This window comes from Artemia franciscana, chromosome 7, assembly GCF_032884065.1.
Source record: "Artemia franciscana chromosome 7, ASM3288406v1, whole genome shotgun sequence".
NCBI classification, from domain to species: Eukaryota; Metazoa; Arthropoda; class Branchiopoda; order Anostraca; family Artemiidae; genus Artemia; species Artemia franciscana.
The window spans coordinates 49,387,509-49,415,031 of NC_088869.1; the positions used below are offsets into that span (position 1 = coordinate 49,387,509).

A 27,523-nucleotide genomic window follows, 5' to 3' on the forward strand; every position below is an offset into this window, starting at 1 on the left:
ATTGCCCTTGAGCTTTGTTGATGGTGATTGCTAATCGACCATTCCCTGAGTCGCCATCGTCATCTTATATATCCCCCTGTGCACCCCGGCGTCCCCTTTGTAGTTATGTCTCCTGTGTCCCGGTCGTCATTTATATTCCCTGTGTCCCCGGTCGTCATTTGTGTCCCGTGTCCCAGTCTGTGATTTCTCTTTGAGCGTCCCGGGCGTAATTATATTCCTTGTGTCCCGGTGTCCCGGTCGTCATTTATATCCCCTTTTATATCTTTTTCTCCTTTATTTTTCAGTTTTTTTTCCTTTTTTTAGTTTATTTTTTTCTTTTTTAGTTCTTTTAGTTTTACCTTTTTAGTTTTTTTTTTAGTTTTTTAGATGAAATTTTTTTTAGTTTTTTTACCTTTTTTCTTTTAGTTTTTTATTGGTTTTTACCTTTTTTTTTAGCTTTTTTAGTTTTTTTCGTTTTTTCTTTTTACTTTTTTTTAGTTTTTATCTTTTTTATTTTTTTTTATTTTTATTCTTAATTTTATTAGTTTTCTTTTCTCTTCTATTTTTCAGTTTTTTCCTTTTTTTTTAGTTTTTGTTTAGTTTTTAGTTTTTTAAGTTTTTTTCCTTTTTTTAGTTTCTTTAGTTTTTTTTTGTTTTTCGGCTTTTTTATTTTTTTATTAGTTTTAGTTTTTTTTGTAGTTTTTGCCTTTTTTTAGTTTTTTCAGTTTTTTTTTTTAGTTTTAGTTTTTTACCTTTGTAGCCTAACCAGGATTTGAACCTGGGACCTTCATTCTCCGTTCTGACACCCTCTCTCACCGAGTGACTACTCCAGCATGTTCATTTTGGTGTTTTAAATGGTATATTATTAACCAAATTAATAAATAGATTGTCAGGTTTACCAACTCTTGAACATGGAACATAATAATTGTCCTTGGGAAAACAATCCGTATTCATATCTATACCGCATTTTTCTAACGATTGCCCTTGAGCTTTGTTGATGGTGATTGCTAATCGAACATTCCCTGTGTCCCCGTCGTCATTTATATATCCCCTGTGCCCCCGGCGTCCCCGTTGTAGTTGTGTCCCTGTGTCCAGGTCGTCATTTATCTTCCCTGTGTCCAGGTCGTCATTTGTGTCCCGGTATCCTAGTCTGTAATTTCTCTTTGAGTGTCCCGGTCGTCATTTATATAGATATAGATACAGTTTCATTTCATTTTTTTTTTTCTTTTTTAGTTTTTTCTTTTCTTAGTTTTTTTCTTTTTTAGTTTTTTTTAAGTTTCTTCTTTTTATTGATTTGTTTTCTTCAATTTGTCAATGTTCATTGTAACATTGACACTTGGAAAAATCTTTACGTGCCAAGCATGCTAAAGCTCCAACAATTTATATTAAACCTTAAAATTTGGGTATCTGTTTTAAGGTTTTCGAATTACTTTAATCTACTGTCAAAATATATTGAAATATTTGTGCAATTCCCAGTTTTTTTAGTTTTTTCTTTTTTTTTTAGTTTTTTAGCTTTTTTTTTAGTTTTTTTTTAGTTTTTTATCTTTTTTATTTTTTTACGTTTTTTCTTTTTAGGTTTTTCTTTTTTTAATTTTTTTAATTTTTTTTTTTAGTTTTTTCTTTTTAGTTTTTTTTTGTTTTTTACCATTTTTCTTTTTTCGAATTACTTTAATCTATTGTCAAAATATTTCGAAATATTTATGCAATTTCCAGTTTTTACATTCTAGTTTGTTTTGTTTATATATATAGAAGATATAATCTGGCGTAACGGACAGACAACTTATTTTTATATATATAGAAGATATATATATATATATATATATATATATATATATATATATATATATATATATATATATATCTTCTATATATATAAAAATAAGTTGTCTGTCTGTGGATGGATGGATGGATGTGTCAGGTGACGTCACCTGAAAAAACTGATTAGGTGACGTCAAAACTGAAAAAACTAAAAAAAGGCAAAAAAACTACAAAAAAAAACTAAAAACTAATAAAAAAAATAAAAAAGCTAAAAACTAAAAAAACTATAAAGGTAAAAACCAATAAAAAACTAAAAAAAAAGTGAAAAAACTAAAAAAAGGCAAAAACTACAAAAAAAAACTAAAAACTAATAAAAAAAGTAAAAAGCTAAAAAACTAAAAAACTAAAAAAACTAAAAAAAGGTAAAAAACTAAAAAAAATAAAAAATAAAAAAAATAAAAAATAAAAAAAACTAAAAAAAAGGAAAAAACTGAAAAATAAGCTAAAATAAAGGTAAAAACCAATAAAAAACTAAAAAAAAAAGGAAAAAACTAATAAATGACGACACTCAAAGAGAAAGCGACCAGGACATGTACACCGGGATACAAATGACGACCGGGACACAGGGAATATAAATAACGACCGGGACACAGGGACACAACTACAACGGGGACACCGGGGAAACAGGGGATATAAATGACGACCGGGACAAAAAAACTAAAAAGAAATAAAAACTAAAAACTAATAAAAAAAACTAAAAAATCTAAAAATCTAAATAAGCTAAAAAAGAAAAAAAAAGGAAAAAAATAAAGGAGAAAAACAAAACTAAAAAACGAATGTATATACAGACCGGGACACCGGGATACAAATGATGACCGGGACCCGGGACACAGGGAATATAAATGACGACCAGGACACAGGGACACAACTACAACGGGGACACCGGGGGAAACAGGGGGATGTAAATGACGACCGGGACACCGGGACAGGGAATGGTCGATTAGCAATCACCATCAACAAAGCTCAAGGGCAATCATTAGAATCATGAGGTATAGATCTGAATACAGATTGTTTTCCATGGACCATTATATGTTGCATGTTCAAGAGTCGGTAAACCTGACAATCTATTTATATGCAAAGACAATGGGACAGCAAAGAATGTTGTATATTCGCAAGTTTTACGTAGTTAAAACCATATATATATATATATATCTATATTCACAGGTGGGACATAGGGACACAACTACAATGCGCGTAACTATTATGGCGCGTAACGGACTTACGCGCGCGGGGGGCTTGGGGGGGGCGCGAAGCGCCCCCACCAACTAGGTGTTTGGGTGGCGCGAAGCGCCACCCCAACAGCTAGTATATATATATATATATATATATATATATATATATATATATATATATATAATATATATATATATATATATCTATATCTATCTATATATATAAAAATAAGTTGTCTGTCTGTGGATGGGTCAGGTGGACGTCACCTGAAAAAACTGGATCAGGTGACGTCAAAACTGAAAAAACTAAAAAAGGCAAAAACTACAAAAAAAACTAAAAACTAATAAAAAATAAAAAGCTAAAAAACTAAAAAAACTAAAAAAAGGCAAAAACTACAAAAAAAACTAAAAACTAATAAAAAAGCTAAAAAACTAAAAAAACTAAAAAAAGGCAAAACTACAAAAAAAAACTAAAAACTAATAAAAAAAAATAAAAAAGCTAAAAAACTAAAAAAACTAAAAAAACTAAAAAAAGGTAAAAAACGAAAAAACTAAAAACTAAAAAAAAGGAAAAAACTGAAAAATAAGCTAAAATAAAGGTAAAAACCAATAAAAAACTAAAAAAAAAACTGAAAAAACTAAAAAAAGGCAAAAACTACAAAAAAAACTAAAAACTAATAAAAAAAGTAAAAAAGCTAAAAAACTAAAAAAACTAAAAAAACTAAAAAAAGGTAAAAAACTAAAAAAAATAAAAAATAAAAAAAAACTAAAAAAAGGGAAAAAACTGAAAAATAAGCTAAAATAAAGGTAAAAACCAATAAAAAACTAAAAAGAAAAAAAGGAAAAAACTAAAAAAATTTCATCTAAAAAACTAAAAAAAACTAAAAAAGGTAAAAACTAAAAGAACTAAAAAAGAAAAAAATAAATGACGAAACTCAAAGAGAAAGCGACCAGGACAAAAGGAATGTTCGATTAGCAATCAACAAAGCACCGGGACACAGGGAGTATAAATGACGACCAGGACATAAGTAAAAAAAAAAAAACTATCTATATATATATAAATAAGTTGTCTGTGGATCTGTGGATCGTGGATCAGGTGACGTCACCTGAAAAAAACTGGATCAGGTGACGTCAAAACTGAAAAACTAAAAAAAGGCAAAAACTACAAAAAAAACTAAAAACTAATAAAAAAAATAAAAAAGCTAAAAAACTAAAAAACTAAAAAAAGGCAAAAACTACAAAAAAAACTAAAAACGAATAAAAAAAATAAAAAAGCTAAAAAACTAAAAAAACTAAAAAAACTAAAAAAAGGTAAAAAAACTAAAAAAACTAAAACTAAAAAAAGGAAAAAACTGAAAAAATAAGCTAAAATAAAGGTAAAAACCAATAAAAAACTAAAACAAAACTGAAAAAACTAAAAAAAGGCAAAAACTACAAAAAACTAAAAACTAATAAAAAAGTAAAAAAGCTAAAAAACTAAAAAAAAACTAAAAAAACTAAAAAAACTAAAAAAAGGTAAAAAACTAAAAAAAATAAAAATAAAAAAAAACTAAAAAAAAGGAAAAAACTGAAAAATAAGCTAACATAAAGGTAAAAACCATAAAAAACTAAAAAGAAAAAAAGGAAAAAACTAAAAAAATTTTCATCTAAAAAACTAAAAAAACTAAAAAAGGTAAAAACTAAAGAACTAAAAAAGAAAAAAATAATGACGACACTCAAGAGAAAGCGACCAGGACAAAAGGAATGTTCGATTAGCAATCAACAAAGCACCGGGACACAGGGAGTATAAATGACGACCAGGACATAAGTAAAAAAAAAAATTAACAAAACTAAAAGAAGTTAAAAACTACAAAAAACTAAAAAGAAAAAAAAACTAAAAACTAAAAAAAAAACTAAAAAATCTAAAAATCTAAATAACTAAAAAAGAAAAAAAAGGAAAAAAATAAAGGAGAAAAACAAAACTAAAAAACGAATGTATATACAGACCGGTACACCGGGATACAAATGACGACCGGGACACAGGGAATATAAATGACGACCGGGACACAGGGACACAACTACAACGGGGACACCGGGGGAAACAGGGGGATATAAATGACGACCGGGACAAAAAAACTAAAAAGAAAAAAAAACTAAAAACTAATAAAAAAAACTAAAAAATCTAAAACGGGACACCGGGGGAAACAGGGGGATATAAATGACGACCGGGACAAAAAACTAAAAGAAAAAAAAACTAAAAACTAATAAAAAAACTAAAAAATCTAAAAATCTAAATAAGCTAAAAAAGAAAAAAAAAGGAAAAAAACAAAGGAGAAAAACAAACTAAAAAACGAATGTATATACAGACCGGGACACCGGATACAAATGACGACCGGAACACAGGGAATATAAATGACGACCGGGACACAGGGACACAACTACAACGGGGACACCGGGGGATATATATATATATATATATATAATATATATATATATATATATATATATATATATATATATATATATATATATATATATATATATATATATATATATAATATATCTTTATTCACAGGTGGGACACAGGGACACAACTACAATGGTGCGTAACTAGTATGGCGCGTAACGACTTACGCTTGCAGGGGGGCTTGGGGGGCGCGAAGCACCCCCACCAACTAGGTGTTGGGTTTGCGCGAAGCGCCACCCCAACAGCTAGTAGAAATATAAGATAAATCCTATAGAACATTCAAAAGCATATATTTTAACTGTATTTTGGTATACAGGTAAAATATTCCAGAACCCCTTTTTTCATTCTTTATATTTCTTCCTTTACCCTTAGTTGCTCAATTTTACATGTGGGGAGATGTTTTATTTTGATTTTTTTGGGGGGATGTTAATTATATAGAGAGGGGGATTTAAAGAGGTTTAGTTCTCATCGGGGGGAATATTCTACAGGGAGATTTCTTACAGGGACATTTTTGAGGTTTTGATTTGATTAAATGGAAAATTACACAAAAAGGGGGGGGGGCATTTTTCATCTCTTTCCCGAGCAAAACCATTGACAGTCAAAATATCTAGTTGGTACTGACAGAGAAAAAGAAAGATCACTGCCTGTTGGGTATTTTCACGCCAACTCTTCAGTGACAACTTCGGTGGGGCTGTTTGTAGATAACGCGTTTTCAAGCTTTTAATAAGAGAACTACCCCAAACTTTCCTAGTAGTTGTGTTCTTCATTAGTTTCAGTTAGTTCTAAGGTAGCCTGTGCAGTTCAGTCGTAAATTAATACGTAAGGGCAATTGCAGCTATCCCTTAATGGCTCTCTACGGTACTGGAGAACGCTTTTGATATATGAAAACTTTTTCCCCATATGTGTAGGGAAAAAAGTATTGCTGTCGGTATGACAGTTTGGGGTTTTACCGATATATACCCCTGAGGCTTAGTATCCTTCAGTAGTTAGAATTCCGAGGTTTCCAGATTAGAGATAAGAAGAGGCAGTTTGGTAAACCTTATGAACAGAGGCATAATTGAAGGAAATTCTAAAAAATTATGAAAACTACTTGAGAAGAATCATAAATACTTACTTACCTCATTCCCAAACGCACATTGCTTCAGAGGCAAAAAAAAGAGTTGAACCTACAAAAATACCCCTGTTTTTAAGATTAAATAGCATTTTATTGAGGTCTAGCCCTCCGTTGGGTTTTACCTACCTTAAAACCCCTCCCTCCGATAAAGATGACATTGGTGTCTAGCAGTGTTAGGACACCAAACTTTATCCTTACGTGTCATAATGTTCTTAAATTCCATTGGTTACTTTTTGTGACCTATTAATTAGTCGTAATATAGTTATTACCTAATATAGTTAGCCGCTATTATTAATCCTTATTTCTTATGGAAAATAACCCCACCTTGTTTAAAAACTGATTAGTCACTTTAAGCTGAAAATTTCGACAAATTAGCCAATAACATTATTCCTTATTTCTTGAGAGAAATACTGACTGACCTTAAGCTGAGAACTTGAACCAAATTACTTTGTATTTCAAATTTTGCGCCAATGAAAAGAACATAAAATCTGATTCGTCGTTACTATGAAATTTTAAGCCAATAGGACAAGTAAAAAGATATGGGTTATACTATTTTTCGAGGAAGCTGTTTTTGTCTCTGTGGTGAAAATTTTTAAAATGATAACTTTATTTTTAAAATTCTATGCTAGCAATTTTATGTTTAACTTAATTCTATCAAGCCTATACTATACATTTTATGGTTATATTGAGAACGAGGAGGGTTTGAACTCCCTGTCCTGACGCTAAAAATACATCAAAAATGCATATTAAGTAAACACATAAACTTGAAGCATTTTTTTTTTGTATCCCCGCACATTTCCAAACAAAATCCTGGATACGGCGATACTTCCTTGACGATTACTGATCATACAGTCAAAAAACCTTGTTGGTTTCTTTCAATGTCTTAGAAATGCTCTCATTTCTTAGAATTTTCTTCCCTTGTCCCATGAAAAGGTAGCATAGTTCTCATTAATATCAAAACAAATAAACGTTCAAATGAATATATTTATTTGCTCGTCATAGAAAAGCAGTGTGGTCTTAGAAAAGAAACTAACATAAGGTATTACGTCGAAAATACAATATCAAAAGAGCGTGATACCTTTCTAAGGGTAAGTGGCAGAGGATAGACAGCAGCTATGGCATGAGCGGCATCTAGTCCAACCGTAGGCAACTGCCGGAGCTGATTCACCCAGAGTCTAGACAAGCCCGTTCCGGATTCGTCAACTTTAACTGCTTGAACATCAGTGGCCATATCAGAACTTGAATAAAAAGTGAAAGACGCTTGCCGTTCATTCAATCTGAAAATATATTAATACATTTTATAATATATAAATATATTTAGAATATATTATATTATATATAAACATATTTATAATACATTATATCTATATATATAAAAATAAGTTGTCTGTCTGTCTGTCTGTGGATCAGGTGACGTCATGTTTCTGTGTTGACTGACGTCATGAAATTAGTTGTCGTCATTTTTGCTTTGACGGTGACGTCATTAATGGTATTTAAGACATTTGTTCACGGAAAAATGTTTAATTGTAAAATGACTGAAGAACCTATTGGGTTTGGGATTTTGACTTGGATAAGGTCATCAATGCCTACCAGATTTAAGTTAAAAAAACAAAGGTTCGTCGATATGTACTTCATAGTGACGCTGAAAAATAAAGAAGAAAAAGAAAACTGAAAAAAGAAAAAAGGTAAAAAACTAAAAAAAAACTAAAAAGAAAAAACACTCAAAGAGAAATTACAGACCGGGACACAAATGACGACCGAGACAGAGGGAATATAAGTGACGACCGGGAACCTCAAAGAGAAATTACACACTGGGACACCCAGACACAAATCACGACCGGGACACAGGGAATATAAATGACGACCGGGACACAGGACACAACTACAACGGGGACGCCGGGGGCACAGGCAGGATATATAAATGACGACCGGGACACAGGGATTGTTCGAATAGAAATTACAGACCGGGACACCGGGACACAAATGACGACCGGGACACAGGGAATATAAATGACGACCGGGACACTCAAAGAGAAATTACAAACTGGGACACCGGGACACAAATGACGACCGGGACATAGGGAATATAAATGACGACCAGGACACAGGGACACATCATTAGAATAATGAGGTATAGATCTGAATACGGATTGTTTTTCCATGGACAATTATATGTTGCATGTTCAAGAGTCAGTAAACCTGACAATCTATTTATATGCACAGACAATGGGACAGCGAAGAATGTTGTATATTCGCATGTTTTACGTAGTTAAAAACATATATTTATATCTATCTCTATTCACAGATGGGACACAGGGACACAACTACAATGGCGCGTAACTAATATGGCGCGTAACGACTTACGCGCGCGGGGGGGCTTGGGGGGAGCGCGAAGCGCCCCACCAACTAGGTGTTGGGGTGGCGCAAAGCGCCACCCCAACAGCTAGTAGTACATATAAATATGTTTATAATATATTATATAATATATAAATATATTAAGAATAAATTAAATAATATATAAATAAATACATTTTACTGTTTTATTTAACAAAGCTAACCTAATTTCATATGATAAAGGTATTGTCCAACATTACAGAGAAGCTGTTGAAATTTATAAATACCAACATTTACGTCTAGCTTTGAACAGAGATTCAGGTGATTTAAGAATAAATTAGTCGTATTTCGGTTTTCTCAAAAGAGAAGTCGATACTTTAGTAATCCTGAAATAAACGTTTAACCACTTCCCCAATCACATAATCAACTACATCATCAACCCCTTAGATCTCAAAGGGTATCCGCAAGAAATGCGATGTTTAAAATCAGAAATCAAGTGACCTAGTTCATCAATTTATTCAATCGCTAATTCGTTTGTTTGAGTGAATGAATTTGTTCTTTTATTTCTCAATTGTTCGTTGGTATCCGTCGTTGGCAGTTCAAATTTGCTTGGATTCTGTGCAGATCGCGGATATTGGCGGATAACTCACTTTATTGTTTGATAGGTATTCTATTTTATTTTTATTAATTTTCGGTCTTTTATTTAAAATTTTGGCGGTTTTCTTTCATTGGTTTTGTTGTACTTTCCGCGCTTGTTTTTTGTTTTCTTCCTTGATCATATTATTTTGCTCGCGCTGACGAAAAGAAGCGGTTATTCTCTCGAAATATTCACTTTCTGTGTTTTTTTCAGTATTTTCGTTTGGCCTTTAAAAATCCCATTTTTGATCGTTTCCTTCCTTTATGTAAATATTATATTGTATTATGTAAATATTATATTATATTTATGTAATATTATTGGCCTTTATATAAATATATTTAGGTAAACAATCGCTTTTCGGACAAACGTTCTTTGATTATTTAAAGAATAAGCCAATTCAATAATAAGTTTAGAAAATAATTATATGTAACTTTGCTTTTATCCCTGTTTAAATGTAAAATTGGTTTTTAAATTAATTTTTTATACTACAGGCTAGAGGTGATAAACTTTAAGTTAGGAGTGATTCGTGCTAGTAGTAATTAAACCTCTAAAGAGGAGTTTTGACAACAATAAATACCGCAAAGAAATGAATTTTCTGGTGATTCTCAGACTAGTTCTACCCGGAGTTTAAATGGTAATATTTTTCTGTTTCTTATTTACAAACATAATTTAATATTCCATTCGGTACTTGTATGACATACCCACAATCACTAAAGAAGTGAAGTTATGTTAATCCTAATAAAATATTCCTAAGCATGAAAAAAATATAATACTTCAGAAATAAATTTGGGCTATATATTTGCACATTAGGGGGAGGGGGTAGGGGTTTAGAACAAAGTATAGAGGGCCTGCATGCAAAATGTGTTAGCTACAATTATTATGCACTTTATGAAGTAGAAATTGTTTACTGTACAAACACTTTAACCCCCATCCCACCCCTAATGTGCAAATACATAGCCCAAACTATATATTTCCCATCTATTCTGTCACTTATCTTTGTCTTTTCTCACGCTAAGGTGAAAGAAACTAGCGAAAGCAACCAGTTTACAGTGCGTCATTGCATGAACAACTTAATTGGTAGTGGGTATATTACACAAGTACCTTCCATTCTTTCCCAGGGGAGGGATGGGTGTTACCCCTGTTGATATCCATGGGGAATATTCCTATAAAACAGACTGTCTTAAAAAATTTGCTTTTCAAACCGTCGAAATGATAATCCTATGAATAATTTTTGGTTTTGTTAACCCACATAGTCCTAGTAAAATTCGAAACGTGTATTTTTTTTTTCAAGGATAGACCTCATTCTCGAAACATTGCTTTACGAATATTAAACTTAAATGTTAAACAGGAGTTGATGTATGAAGTAGTAAACCTTCTTTACATTGAAGAGAACCTTGGGTCAAACAACTTGCAGTAACCAACCGTAAGTAAAGAGCAACCCTAGACAACAGAAACCAAAAAACAAAATGTCGGATATAACAAAATCTATTATTTACGATAAACCTAAAATGTAATAATTTTAATAACACTCATTAATACCTATAGAAAATGAAAATTCGCATGATTTTAGAAACATAAAATACCCCCCCCCCAAAGGGATGCAATCTTTATAGAAGAAGGTAAAGAAATTCAATAAGTGTGAGAGAACAGAAACTATGAAATATATCGGGGATTGTGTCATCCTTAGCCCCACGCTCTATACCCTAAAGTTCGGCGGTTTGTCCAATTCTTTTAAGAAAGACTCTTGGATTGGAATAGAAAGAATTTTCAAATTACTAGAAAAATTTAATTTCCGTGGCTTTCCCCCTTTCATTTACACGATAATTTCTGCTCGTTCTGAGTATCAACATCACTCTATATTTTCATTGGAAAAATCTTTTTTTTTTTTATTTGATATTCATAAGATTTTAGTGGATTTGGCAAAAGCTGAATTTAAGTCTCAGCAAATTAGTTTTATTTGGCTTGCTATTTTTCGTCCGAGACATACATTTCCAAAATGTACATTCTTAAATTTTCAACGATCGATAAGCCTAGAGTTCCCGAAAAAACCAATTTATTAGAAGGCAAAGCACTTGTTTCAGGCTTCAAATAAATTCAAAATCTGGTTTCCTTAGGCCTATTTACAATGACATTTTATTCAATAACATTTAGTTAACGCTCATAGAACTTTCCATAAATTCTCAATTCGGCCTCTGTTCTCAAATAAAGCATAAGTCATTGTGAAATTGAGCTAAAAATACTTTTCAAGGATAGTAGTAGCTCTTTATGAATAAAAGTCACACTATTGAATTAAAGCACTTGTAGATTATAATTATTTTCGCATTTTTGAGCACAGTGAATAAAGTTTCGTTTCGAAGTACCAAGAATATAAGTAAATAAGTAAGTATGACGGCACTAGACCCTTTTGATCTGAACTGGCGGTGCTGATCTCCGTTTAGTGGCCCTTCAGCCAGGAAGTGCAATGGAGGGCCAGCCATTCTGTGCTTTCGCAAACCCTTCAAGCTTAACTTCCCCAGATTTCTCCAGGTACCCATTTAAAGCTGGGTCGACTCAGGCTGAGCATTCACACCACTGATCCCCGTCGCAAACCAAATAACGAACTTTGGCAGGGATCAAACCCGTACCCCTTGGACAAAGAATTCTCGAACCAGCACGCCAACCACTTAGCCAGGACGGTAACAAGGATGACAAAATGAAAGCATTCCCCATGAAAATCATAATTTACGGAGATTTTCTTTCGGTAATTTCAAAATTATATAGCTTTTAGGGCACTATTGCATTTTCGTCAGTGTAGTCGCACCGAACCGTGAAAACAGATTACCAAAATTTATTAGTTAAATTTGAAAATGCTTTTTTTTAACGAGAAAATACAATCATCGCAATTCGTAGATTTTCAAAGAAAAATTGATGTTCGAAGCAAAGTTACAACTTCACAAGCTGTTCGGCTTCTTTCATGCTGTTTTTTTTTACTCCTCCTATCTATTTTAATTTGCCGCACTCTAATACAAAAACTGCATAATTGCATGTTAAGGTCTTTCTCATAAAAAATGAAGTCCCAATTTTTCTAGTTTTTCATGATTTATATGGTTGTGCAAGATCCTATATCACCAATCCAAACTATCAGATAACATTTTCTTGGTACTGTGAAGATTATTATAAATATAATAGGCATTCGATAATCTGCGGAAAGGTCTATGTAGCTAATTAAACAGTTGCTACAATTAAACTTCAAAAACTATAAAATTAAAAGTTTTTTGAATTTACTAAATTTTTTTTTGAGTCTCCGTGATTGTTGTTTCTATTCTCTCTGTTAATCCCCACTTCTGCCAACATTTTGTATCTCTTTCCTCAACTCCTCCACCTACCCTCTATGTCTTTTTTTCCTGTGTGTCTTAACCTTACTTTTCGCCCTCCAAAAACTAGCGTCTACGATATTAATTCACATGTACTATGACAATTAGAAGAAAATATTTTGAAAATTAATGTTAAGAAGACCATGTCGCTAAGACACGGTATAAATGAAGGTGATATTGAGTAACGAAAAGATTGATCAAGTGGACTGTCTCACATACCTACGTAGTATTGTTAGTAAAACCACACATACCTACGTAGCATTGTTAGTAAAGCCTCACATACCTACGTAGTATTGTTAATAAAGCTCACATACCTACGTAGAATTGTTAGTAAAGACTCATATACCTACGTAGTATTGTTAGTAAAGCTCACATATTGTTAGTAAAGCTCACATACCTACGTAGTATTGTTAGTAAAGACGGAAAGTAGAAGCAGAAAAGCCAAGGCCCAGGTTGTTTTTTTCACAGTTGAAAAAAGTTTGGAAGAATAGGAAGATATGTCTACGATCCAAAATTAGAATATTGGAAGCTGTAATGATGACAGTGGTAAACTACGGTTCTGAAGCATGGGCGCTCGACGGAGGAGGATTTGCTAGATGTTTTCCAGAGAAAATTCAGTCCCCGTCTGACTAACGGTATATCAGCCAGTAAGCTCAACGAAGAATATGGCTCGATACCAATGTAACCGCTTTCCTGTTTGAGCAGTTGTTCTGAAAGAATTTGGAAAAAAAGTATAACTTTTTGGGATATTCAATGTTTTTTCTGTAAAAAAATCCCTTTTTTTTGTTGATGGATGATTGAAATTTCTACAGAAGAGTTCTCCGATAAGCTGAATCTAATGATGTGATTATTATTAAAGGTTACTCGCCTTTTTGGAAGTGATTTTCATCTTTAAAAAAAAAATCGGGCCCATTTTCTCATAATCGTAGACGCTAATCCATAATGCTCATAAAATTTTAGGCCCTTTGGTAACTGGGATTAGATCCTAGGTCCTTCAATGCCAAGCAAAGGCTAACCCACTGATTCACCACCACCATGCTCGTTCACTTTTTCTACTTCTTTCTTATTATTCTTGTTTGATTATAAGACATACAATAAGATATTAAGATATAATTAATTTATCTATATATATATAAAAATAAGTTGTCTGTGGGTCTGTCGAGTGACGTCATGTCATCATGTCGTCATGTCGTCATGAAGTTAGTTTTCGTCATGTTTGTTATGACGATGACGTCATAAAATGTACTTAAGAAACTCGTTCAAAGACAAATTTAAATTGTAAGAAGATCGTGGACGAAAAATGTTTAATTGTAAAATACTGAAGAACCTACAATGGCAACAGCCGAGAAAGCTGCTCAAAGAGTCTATGCCAAAAAACTTGCGGCTGATAGAGAAAGTAAGAAAAGAAAGCGTGCCGAGGAATCACAAGAACAGCAAGAAAATAGGCTTGCGGCTGATAGAGAAAGTAAGAACGAAAAAGTAAGAAAAGAAAGCGTGCCGAGGAATCACAAGAACAGCAAGAAAACAGGCTTGCGGCTGATAGGGAAAGTAAGAACAGAAAGCGTGCCGAGGAATCACAACATATATGTATATATATATATATATATATATATATATATATATATATATACTACATATATACTATCTATATATATAAAAATAAGTTGTCTGCCTGTGTGTCTGTCTGTCAGGTGACGTCATGTTTCTGTGTCGACTGACGTCATGAAGTTAGTTGTCGTCATTTTTGCTATGACGGTGACGTCATTAAAGATATTTAATCATGAAGTTAGTTGTCGTCATTTTTGCTATGACGGTGACGTCACTAAAGATATTTAAGACATATATGTTCACGTAGAAATCTATTAATGTTTAAGTTTAAAATGGCTGATGAACTTACAATAGCAAAAGCCGATGAAGATGCTCAAAGAGTCTATGCCAAAAAACTTGCTGCTGATAGAGAAAGTCAGAAAAGAAAGCGTGCCGAGGAATCAAAAGAACAGCAAGGAAACAGGCTTGAGGCTGATAGAGAAAGAAAGAACAGAAAGCGTGCCGAGGAATCAAAAGAACAGCAAGAAAACAGGCTTGAGGCTGATAGAGAAAGAAAGAACAGAAAGCGTGCCGAGGAACTACCAGAGCAACGCGAAAGCAGACTTGCTGCTAAAAGAGAAAGTGAAAAAAGAAGGCGTGCCGAGGAATCACAAGAACAGCAAGAAATCAGGCTTGCTGCTGATAGAGAAAGTAAGAAAAGAAAGCGTGCCGAGGAATCAGAGCAACCTGAAAGTTATCGCCTGGCATTCAGGTACAGCCCAGTCGATGATTATAGCTTGAGTAGATGTGTTCAAATCGGGACAATGTCTAAAATTGGTCCCTATTGCAAGGCCTTGAAATTCAATGGTGAAACAATGGGAATGTGTTGCGCCTCAGGAAAAGTTAAACTTCCTCTATTGGCTGCACCACCAGAGCCATTGAAGACTTTCCTTACTGGAACTACGTCAGAATCTAAGCGTTTTTTGTCAAAAATCAGAAAATACAACTCATGTTTCCAAATGACGTCGTTTGGAGCCCAAATCGAAAATCCAGATCAATTTATGTCTACTTTCAAAGTAAAAGGGCAAATTTATCATAGAGCAGGGTCCTTCTACCATTCTCAGGCGAGAATCATAAATTTTTACAATTGTACTTCATCAGTGATAGAAATTCTGAATTGAATGCACGTTGCGAAATTTTCTCCCAACGTTGAAAGGACAATCGTTTCCCAATTGCAACATCTTTTCCACGAAAATAATAATTTAGTGCGTCTGTTCAAAACAGCCATCGATTTGATGCCTACTGATACGCATAAAATTGTTATTTCCGCTGACAAAACGCCTCCTGGCCAACATGTGCGTAGATACAATGCTCCAACTATCGACGAAGTGGCAATCGTTATGGTCGGTGATCAGTTTTTACCTCGAGATATTATTCATCATAAGCGAAACGCTCAGTTGTTAAGAATTGCTGAAACTCATCGATGCTACGATGCCCTACAATATCCTATCATTTTTTGGGATGGAGCCGACGGCTATCACTTTAATATTAAATTGATGAATCCAGCCACTAACAAAGAAATGAATAAGAAATGCAGTGCAATGCATTATTATTCCTATAGACTACGTGTCCGATTGCAAAACGATGACTCTGGTCAAACATTTTCAGATCAATTGCTGGCAATTGGAAACGGAAAGCTCCCAGTAGACTCAATTTCAGGACGTATACAACTACCTGCTGATTTCTGTAATTTAGTGACGTCCAAAAATGAATTGATTGAAAAAGTATTTCCGAATATTCTAAAAAATTATAAAAATAATAAATGGCTAAGTGAAAGAGCGATTCTCGCACCCATAAATATAGACGTCCACGAAATCGACAATATTGTTTTGACCAAGATTCGAGACCAGGCAGTCCTTTACAAGTCATTCGACACAGTTTTGGAACCAAATGAAGCGGTTAATTATCCATCTGAATTTTAAATTCCATAGATCTTTCAGGGTTTCCACCACACGTGCTACAACTAAAAATAGGCGTACCAATAATACTTTTAAGAAATATCAACCCACCAAAGCTTTGCAATGGCACACGACTTGCTGTAAAAAAAAAATGGAAAACCTAATAGAGGCCACAATCTTGACAGGGCCTTTTGAGGGTGAGGCTGTTCTTATTCCTCGCATTCCCATGATTCCAACGGATCTGCCTTTTCAATTTAAAAGATTGCAATTCCCAATTCGATTAGCATTTGCTAATCGAATTGGTATAGATCTTGGTATAGAATTGGTATAGATATTGGTATAGATTTGGTATAGATAAATGTGGTATAGATCTTGATACTGATTGTTTTTCCCATGGACAATTGTACGTTGCATGTTCGAGGGTCGGTAAACCTGACAATCTATTTATATGCAGTGACAATTGGACAGCGAAGAATGTTGTATATTCGCAAGTTTTACGCAGTTAATTTGTATTGTATCTATCTATCTATCTATCTATCTATATAAAAACGAGTTGTGTGTATGCATGTTTGTTTGTTTGTAAAAAGAGCGTTTGCATATGACGTCATTATTAGTACATACGTCTTTGTATATGCACAGACAATGGGAAAGCCAAGAATGTTGTATATTCGCAATTTTTGCGTAGTTTGAAACACATATATAAATTATATATATATATATATATATATATATATATATATATATATATATATATATATATATATATATATATATATAAATAAGTTGTATGTGTGTTACATCTGTCTGTCTGTCTGTCCGCATATGACGTCTGAATTATTTCATCAGGTAAACACTACAAGAAAAACTAAAAAGAAAAAAAAACATTAACAAAAACTAAAAAAGCTAAAAAACTAAAAAAACTACAGACCGGGACACAAATGACGACCGGGACACAGAGGATATAAATGACGACCGGGAAACAGGGACAGAACTACAACGGGGGCACCGGGGGGCACAGAGGAATATATAAATGACGACGGGGACACAGGGAATGTTCGATTAGCAATCATCATCAACAAAGCTCAAGGGCAATCATTAGAATCATGAGGTATAACTAAAAAAAACTAAAAAAAAAGCAGGGACACAACTACAACGGGGACGCCGGGGGGCACAGGGGGATATATAAATGACGACGGCGACACAGGGAATGTTCGATTAGCAATCACCATCAACAAAGCTCAAGGGCAATCATTATAATCATGAGGTATAGATCTGAATACCGATTCTTTTTCCCATGGACAATTATATGTTGCATGTTCAAGAGTCGGTAAACCTGACAATCTACTTATATGCACAGACAATGGGACAGCGAAGAATGTTGTATATTCACAGTTTTACGTAGTTAAAAATCATATATATATATATATATATATATATATATATATATATATATATATATATATATATATATATATATATATATATATATATATATATATATATATATATATATATATATATATATATATATATCTATATTCACTGGTGGGACACAGGGACACAACTACAATGGCGCGTAACTAATATGGCGCGTAACGACTTACGCGCGCGGGGGAGGGGTGTCTTGGGGGGGGGGGGGCAAGAAGCGCCACCCCAACAGCTAGTAAGAGAAAAAATCTATAAGATATAATTAAGATTATATAATAAGATCTTTATCATTAAGATATCGATAAGAGCTTTGATATTATAATTCAACGACATTAATGCATAATAAGATATCAATAAGATCATCATCATAAGATCATTATATTTATAAGATATAATTAAGATCTTTATCCATAACATCAATAAGATCTTTGATTAAATAATTCAAAAACGCTAATGCATAACAAGGTATTAATAAGATTACGTCGACTTTAAAGCAACATTCCGAACCTGGAGATTTCCCTTCAGCCCTATCGGAACACATTTTTGATGTTACAGACCATTTCATCTTGTTCGATAATGTCTTTTTGATTTATGGGGACCGGGGTTTAAAGCAAACTTTCCGGAAAACGATTGAAATTAAGAGTATTTCACTCAAGAGCCTCGCTTTGAATACACACAGGTGAATTGGGCTTGAACTCTATTTACGATAACTTATCGAAGTCAGATAAAGTATGATTCATTTCTCCCAAGGCGTTTAGCCCCTTCCCACTTGTTAGTTCAAATAAAGCCAACGAACCGAAACCTGGAAGGGAAAGAAGATTGGCTTCCAGTGGTGCATTGAAAAAAATAAGAGCAACAAGATGTAATTAAACAAGGGCAATAAGGGCAAGAAACAAATAAGAGCAACAAGATATAATTAAATAAAAGCAATTAACAAGATGTAATTATTTTATTTCGTACACATACCTTAGGTCTTAATTGTTTTATTTAGTATTTCTGCTGATGATGGTCACTGCATATGTCATCAATATATCCAGTATATTTTGTGAATGTTATTATCTCTGTCTAATAAAAGGATTTGTCCCAATTCGAAATTTTTTTACCATCAATCAGACTGTCAAATCAATCAAATGGCTAGTTCACTTCTTATAACATATGGTGAAAAGTATTCCATAAAAAAAACTAGTTAGAACTACCCAATCACCTAAATATTGTTACGAACGGGTTCAGTGATAACTAAATCTTTGTGGCAGCAAGAAAATTGGTCATAAGAAAGGGAGAGAGAAAAAGAGAACCGAGAGAACTAGAATGGAGATAAAGAGAAAATATAGTAGAATATAATAAAAGATAATATAACAGAGAGAAAGAGAATAAGAGAAAAAGATAGAAAGTGAGAGGGAGTAAGAAAGAGAGACGATTAAGAAACATACTTGTACTCTTTATCAGCGATGGCCTTTGTATAGCTTCCAACAAATTGGGCAAAATCCTTAGAAGAGTCAACTTCAACATGCGATATCATATACTCCAGTTCCAATTGTACTAATAAATCTTCTATTTCTTCCCTGAAAAAAAATATACCAAATGTCTAGAGCTTCAAGCAAATTAAAAGAAAAATAACAACAAATTAATGGCTAATGTGAAAATCAAAACAGCAAAAACAGGCAAAAAAATCCGAAATGCAGTATATTATACAAAAAAACACACAAAACCAATTCAAATATTAAGACACAAAGGTATGCATATGCACCTAACCCAAATCGTAAAAATATAATTGATAGGTTCAGTTAATTTAATGCATTTTTCCATATCTTTTATTATGTTTAAAAGTAAAAAAAAAACAAAAAAAAACAGCAGCTTCAAAAAAAAATATAGGTGTAACATAATAAACAAAGCAGCTTCTTCAGCTGCTCTTTTTCCTATTTAAGCTGTTCAACTTCTCTTACAATTTTTCATATGTATAAGTATTAAGCGCTAATAGCTGACTTTTAAAGAACTACCCCAATCGCCACCTGGTATCGTTATACAGTGGCAAGCTGGAGCGAGTATTTCTCTATCACAACACCAGAGGAAGTAAGTTTCTGGTCCTCACAAGAGAGTATACATTTTTTACTTTACATGGTTGTCGTACATCTAGGCCCTGCTGTTACTATACTGATTTACGAGCAGTATTTGAACAAAAGGTAAAAACATTTTTCTTTTATACATAGCCTATATTAATAGATTCTAACATGTCAACAAAATTAGGCCTCCCCATTAGGGACATACAAGAGAGGACCCCCCCCCCATTAGCCCCCGAAATTGGTTCAAAGAGTACACCTATAAAACTTGAAAATTTACAACCCCCGAAATAGTTAAAATAGTCGATATAAAATAGTCGATAAAATAGTTAAAATAGTCGAAATAGTTGCATCAAATAGTTAATTTAAAAAAAAATATACATCAAACGGTTCGTGGTAACAAGCTGTAAGTAAGGAGCAACCCGGCTCAATACTAACCGAAACCCTAAAAACTAAAATTTTGATACCAATAGATATATCCAATAAATATATCCAGAGACCAATAGATATCATCGCCTTACTATGCTGTTTTCAAATACATAAGTTTAATTAAGCTTAGTCTTGCCCATTAAAGGCTACGAGCCTGAGAAAATTTGCCCGATTTTCAAAAAAGGAGGAAATATCCCATAAAAGTCATAGAACCCCATTGAAAATCATACCATCAGGTACAGAGTATAGAAGAACCCTACTGTAGAGGTTTTAAGATCCTATCTGTAAAAATGTGGAATTTTGTAATTTCTACCAAAAGAAAGATCACAGATGCGTGTTTTTTCTCCCAGGGGTGATCGTGTTGACCCAGAGGTTCTAGAATATCATGAGAGAGCTCATTCGAACGGAAATTAAAAAGTTCTAGTGACCAAGAAGTTTGCAAGGCAACTAGGCCCCCTCCCAGCCCCTTTTTCTAAAATCATCCGATCAAACTTTTAGGATAATGAAGGATAATTGAAAGACCCAATAACTACGCCTTTGGACATAACATGACCCCCGCCTAGCCCTAAGGAAAACATCTTTAAGTTATAAAATTTCCCCATTGCTTGATCATAATATTGCTATTGGGCAGTATGTATACATTTTCGTATGGGGGGGGGGGGGAGGGCGCATTTTCTGCTGAGTTTTTCCACGGGTAAATCAAAGAGTTCGTGGTAACGAACTGTAGTAAGGAGCGACCATGCTCAATAGTAAACGAACCTCTAAAAAACGGAATTTTGATGCTAAAAGATACATCAAAAGAATCGGATTTTCATGCTGATTTTAAATATATAAGTTTCATCAAATTTAGTCTTTGTCATCAAAAGTTACGAGCCTGAGAAAATTTGCCTCATTTTGGAAAATAGGGGGAAACACCCCCTAAAAGTCATAGAATCTTAACGAAAATCGCACCATCGCATTCAGCGTATCAGAAAACCCTGTAGCAAAAATTTAAAGCTCCTATCTACAAAAATGTGGAATTTCGTATTTTTTGCCAGAAGACAGATCACGGGTGCGTGTTTATTTGTTTTCTTTTTTTTCCCAGGGGTCATCGTATCGACCAAGCGGTCTTAGAATGCCACAATAGGACTCATTCTAATGGAAATGAAAAGTTCTAGTGCCCTTTTTAAGTAACCAAAATTAGAGGGCACCTAGGCCCCCTCCCACGATCATTTTTTCCCAAGTCAACGGATCAAAATTTTGAGATAGCCATTTTGTTCCGCATAGTCGAAAATCATAATAACTATGTCTTTGGGAATGATTTACTCCCCCACAGTCCCTGGGGGAGGGGCTGCAAGTTATAAACTTTGAGTAGTGTTTACATACAGTACTGGTTATTGGGAAGTGCACAGACGTTTTCAGGGGGATTTTTTTGGTTTGGGGGTGGGGTTAGGAGAGGGGGCAATGTAGGAGGATCTTTCCTCGGAGGAATATGTCATGGGGGAAGAGAAATTCAATGAAAAAGCGCGGGATTTTCTAGCATTACTATAAAGAAAACAATGAAAAAATAAACATGAAAAAGTTTTTTCAGTTGAAAGTAAGGAGTAGCATCAAAACTTAAAACGAACAGAGATTATTACACATATGAGGGGTTCTAAAAATACTTTAGCATAAAAAGCGAGGTATTTAGGAGAAGATAAATACCTCGCTCTTTATACTATAGTATTTTTAGTAATTTAAACTATTTATTCTACGGCCTTTCTGATTCAGGGGTTATTCTTAAAGAATTGGGACAAAACTTAAGATTTAGTGTAAAGAGTGAGGTATTAACGAGGGGATAAACCCCCTCATATACATAATAAAAATATAAAAGTTTATTACGTAAGTTAATTCTTAAGTTACGTATATTTTTTACTAATAAAATCGTTCGTTAAAAATTAAAAATTCTAGTTGCCTTTTTAAGTAACGGAAAAATTGGAGGGCAACAGGAAGCCTCCTTCCACACCCCTTATTTGTCAAAATCGTCTGATCAAAACTAAGAGAAAGCCATTTAGCCAAAAAAAGAATTAATATGCATATTTCATTTTAATAATTTATGTGCGGAGAGCCAAAATCTAACATGCATTAATTCAAAAACCTTCAGAAATTAAATAAAAAAACTAGTTTTTTTTAACTGAAAGAAAGGAGCGACATTAAAACTTAAAACGAACAGAAATTACTTCGTATATGAAATGGGTTGTCCCCTCTGCAATCCCTCGCTATTTACGCACAAAAGTTTGACTCTTTGCCACAGTCCTACTTTTTGAAACAATTAAAAACTTTAGCGTAAAGAGCGAGGGATTGCGGAGGGGACAACCATTTCATATACGGAGTAATTTCTGATCGTTTTAAGTTTTAATGTCGCTCTTTACTTACAGTTAAAAAAACTAGTTTTTTATTTAATTTTCCATATAGAGGGATGCTTCCAGGGGGGTGAACTTATCAGTGGAAATTATACACAGGGGGAATTTGCCAGAATTCCTAAACGGAATTCTTTTTATAGGCCTTGCTTTCTCTTTTCCATCTCAATTTTACACGTGGAATTGTAAAGGGTAATTGTCAGGGGTAAATTTTTACCAGGATTTAATTGTCTAGAGGATATTTCTGTGGTGAGGGGGATTTCTCCGTGACGGTGGGGCCGGATTTCATGGCATTATTTAAAAAACGATCAGAAATTAAATAAAAAAACAAGTCTTTCAACTGAAAGTAAGGAGATATGAAGGGAATTGTCTCCTCCTCAACACCTCACTCTTTACGCTAAAATTCGAATTTTGTTCCAATCCTTTAAGAACGACTCCTGAAACAAGAGGGTCGTTTAATTAAAACAAAAAGAAGCCTTTTTAAAAGTACCAAAATCTTTAGCGTAAAGAGCGAGGTGTTGAAGAGGGGGCAATCCTCTTCATATACGCAATAATTTCTGTTTATTTTAAGTTTTAATGTAGCTCCTTACTTTCAGTTGCAAAAACTTGCTTTTTTTATTTAATATATAATAAGCGCTAATGCCTGACTTCTAAAGAATTACCCCAATCGCCACCTGGTATCGTTACACAGTGGCAAGATGGAGCGAGTATTTCTCCATCACAACACCAGAGGAAGTAAGTTTCTGGTCCTCACAAGAGAGTATACATTTTTTACTTTATATGGCTATTGTACAACAGGGCCTGCTGCTTATATACTGATATACGAGCAGTAATTGAACAAAAGGTAAAAAAATTTCTTTTACACATAGCCTCTATTAATTTTCTTACATATCTACAAAATTATACATCCACACTAGCGAAATACAAGAGAGGATCACCAGCCCCCCCATTAGCCCCTGAAATTGGTTCAAAGAGTACACCTATAAAACTTGAAAATTTAACCCCCCCCCAAAAAAAAAAAAAGAGTAAAATATGTTCATTATAAATGGGGCTTAGATAAGATTTACCGGTATCTCTACTAAGGGCATTTTTTGGTGTAAATGTTCCTCAATTTCAACCCCCTCCCAGAAAAGTTGCACGGTGCCTTTAACGAGGACAATAATGAAAGTTTTATCAAATAAAATGAAATGGCGAAGGTATCATATGCGTGGTGAGCCCAGGCAAAACGAAAGGTTTCAAGCCGTTGGCGTAGCCTCATGGCTTTGTCTATTGATGATTTGTGTTAATACTTTATTTTGATTAAATACGCAAAGAGCCAAAAAAAAAGATATGCAGATCAAATACATTTTAATATGGAAAATCCCCCCATCCCGAGAAAAATTTCCCCCGCACGTAAGGTAACGACATTACTTTTAAATTTGAGAGGTATTTTGAATACCAAATACAGAGTTTACTGAAAAGGAAATTTCATAATTCCAAAAGTGAGTTTTCACAAGTTTTCCTAACTTAAGTTTTCGCCTGAAAATCTTGAAGGACAACTTTTAGTTTTAATATTCGGTGTTTAACTATTATTTCAAATTATTTAGTTCCACGGTATTAATTTAAGAGAGAGATTTTCAAGACGAAAGTTTTTCCAAATAAAGTAAAGAGCCCAATTAAACCTAAAATGAGGAGAACTAAAGCCATATAGTAACTCGACAGAAATTAACAGACACAAAAGTGGGGCTACCACCTCCTTAGATCTGTAACCCTCTTAAGGTTAGACTGCATTATTTTTTTTACTGAAAACACACAGAAGAAACAAAGAAAAAAAAAGAAATAGTCATATAATAATTAAAACTTTACAAACCTAACGAATTGAACTATATAAATAGTTGGATCCGACATAAAAGTAATAGATTATATTACGGGTGAATAGATATAACCCAAATGCAGATAAACTTAAATATATAATCAGGTTAGACGATAAACGAACAGAAATTACCACAAATAAAAGTGGATTTACCATCTTCTACAAACCCTCAAAAGGACAGTGTCATTTGCTCCTTACTGAAAACGACTTGAATTTAAGACAGTTTATTTCTCAAGAGCAGCAACGAAAATAGAAATAAAAATACTATTAAAGTTTTACAAATAAAATTCACAAATAAGAGTTGGGCTACCACTCCCTCAAATGCTCCAACAGGTCAATGTCATTTACACGATAATAAGAACAACAGATATTTCGAACAACGTCTTTCATTTATCGTCTTCCAACAAAAGATGTAAATACTAATCAAGGTTGTAGGAAACGAAAAAAAATTAATTGAATAATTACTTTCCATTTCACCTTGCCACTTTATTGAACTTATTTCATTTAAACTCTTTTAAACTAAACAATTTTCCATTTAGTTCTGTTTAAACCAAAGGATACAAAAATTGAAGCCTGAACAAAACTCTTAAGCATTGGTGATTTTTGAAGCAATCTGTTTAATGTGTTTATATGTTTAGTATTAGTTTAATGTTTAGTGTGTTGAAGCAAGGATTAGCTAATCAAAAAACGATTATTTATTTTATTTTTATTTATTTCCCTCAAAAAATGAGGAGTACGCTACAATATAATATAAAGAAAAAACAACTGATAACACTTACAATCAAAACGTATCAAATATTGATCGAACACAAAAAAAAAAAAAAAAAAAAAAAAAAAAAAAAAAAAAAAAAAAAAAAAAAAACTTGCTAAATAGATTAGCCTATAAATCATGAAGAGCCAGAACTGTTACTAAAAAACGGAAATAAATTGTGGTCTAAAAGGCTAATTTTCGCCCTATCTTCAAATGTTTTATATTTTTTCTTTATACAGACTACAGGATCCTTCACATTAAGCTAATAATAATATATAATAATATAATCAATAATAATTCACCAAACAAGTTTCTATTCATTTGAAAGAAATGTATTCAAAGTAAAAAACACACTAACAGAACTATTTTGATTGTTCAAAATATTACTATATCATTACTATTTACTATGCTCATTACATATTACTATATGCTCTATGAGTATATACTCTATACTTATTAACATTACTATATAATATTACCATTTCTATTCATTTGAAGGGAGGAATGTATTTAAAATATAATATTACTATTTCTATTCATTTGAAGGAAGGAATGTATTTAAAGTAAAAAACACATTAACAGAACTATATTAATTGTTCAAAATACAACAATATCATTACTATATACTATGCTCATTACATATTATTATATACTCTATGAGTATATACTCTATACTCATTATCATTACTACATAATATAACTATATCTATTCATTTGAAAGAAGGAATGTATTTAAAGTAAAAAACACACTAACATAACTATATTAATTGTTCAAAATATTACTATATACTATGCTCATTACATATTACTATATACTGTATGAGTATATTTTCTATACTCATTATCATTACTATATATCATTACTCTATAATATTAATATATCTATCCATTTGAAAGAAATGTGTTTAAAGTAAAAAACACACTAACAGAACTATTTTGATTGTTCAAAGTATTATTATGTACAAATTAATTTTTTTATAACAATATAACAATAATAACAATAAAAATGTATTTAAATATGCTTTGTTTTTTATTAAAATGCAAGTAACACTAGCCTTTCGGTGGTTTTAATTGGTGGTAACCCAAATTTTATTTGTGGTAATTCTGTTTATTTAAAGTTTGATTCGGATATTCATTTAATTTTTTTCCGTTTTAGGTTTCGTCTATTCATTAATTGTAGCTTCTGTTCTTGTTCAGTTTAACTTATTAAATGACTTTATGTCTGCACCTATAAGATTTAGTATCGGTGTTTGCTTTGGTCTTAAAAAGATTTTTTAGATTAATTTTTGTTTATTTTTTTATTTGACGTAGTTTTATGAAGGGTTAATTGTTGGAGTATTTGAATATTGCGAAGGAACATTTGATTTTTCGCCAAATAGTTAAAATGTTGGATTGCAATTCAGGTTTTAGTGAAAATTTAAATATTCAATCTATATGTTAAAGCTAAAATCTTGAGGTATAGTTCTTTAATAGTATTATACTTTAATATCTGAAGTGGATGGGAACGGTAATTCTCAATCACATTTAATGATTCCTTAATAGTATTATTCTTTAATATCTGAAGTGAATGGGAACGATAATTCTCAATCACATGTATTGATTCTTTAATACTATTATACTTCAGTATCTGAAGTGGATGGGAACGGTATTTCTCAATCACATGGATAGAAAATCTGCAAAAACCATTCTCCTCTCTAGGGTTGAACCCATCCGAAGTCCCATCCTGCAGAAAATTATAAATACAAAATTATAAAATTATAAATTATAAATACAGATGTGTTCTGATCGGCCATTTTAGTTATTGAGTCTTTTCAGTTTCTGTTTTGTAACAGCTGCTACTGTATTTAGATACATGCTTGTCTAGATCATTTACAAAAAGAGCTCAAAGTTTCAAGTTGATCGGAATTTTTTTTGGCCAATTTCAAGAGGCAAATGCAGAAATACACATAATTTGTTTTAAACTGTCCCCCTTTTGGCCCAGGAGCATATGGATTGAAGCTTCAAGTTACCTAAAGTGTTTGGCACTTTTTAAGGGGGGGAGGGTACATCCCCAAACCCGTTTTTTGTCTACTAGGTTCCCTTTGTCCTGTAGACATGCAAATTTTAAACCTACCATTTTTGGGCATCCTCTTGTCTACCCTAAATATTGTGTGAGGTTCCCTTATTTAATATAATATTTCCCCAGAAAGTTTCAAGCTTATCAGGAAATCCAGTTCTCTTTACATCACGTCATTCCAGCAGAGTGGCCAGATGGGCAAATTTGCGCCATTTTGGCACTTTTTTGAGGCGG

The 27,523-nt window shown here is 32.8% G+C and overlaps 2 protein-coding genes across 2 annotated transcripts in view; one reads left to right on the forward strand and one right to left on the reverse strand.

The window, feature by feature from the left end:
- LOC136029409 (steroid hormone receptor ERR2-like) overlaps positions 1–27,523 on the forward strand; it is a gene marked incomplete at its 5' end in the record, with an annotated part of 141,863 nt that overhangs the window by 50,491 nt on the left and 63,849 nt on the right.
- Positions 6,854–19,728, reverse strand: LOC136029410 (crossover junction endonuclease EME1-like). Its single transcript, XM_065707777.1, has 2 exons — positions 19,197–19,728; positions 6,854–7,806 (listed from the first exon to the last, which is right to left on the reverse strand). Exons 1-2 carry the CDS (start codon positions 19,283–19,285, stop codon positions 7,572–7,574), a joined length of 324 nt encoding a protein of 107 aa, XP_065563849.1. The 5' UTR covers positions 19,286–19,728; the 3' UTR covers positions 6,854–7,571.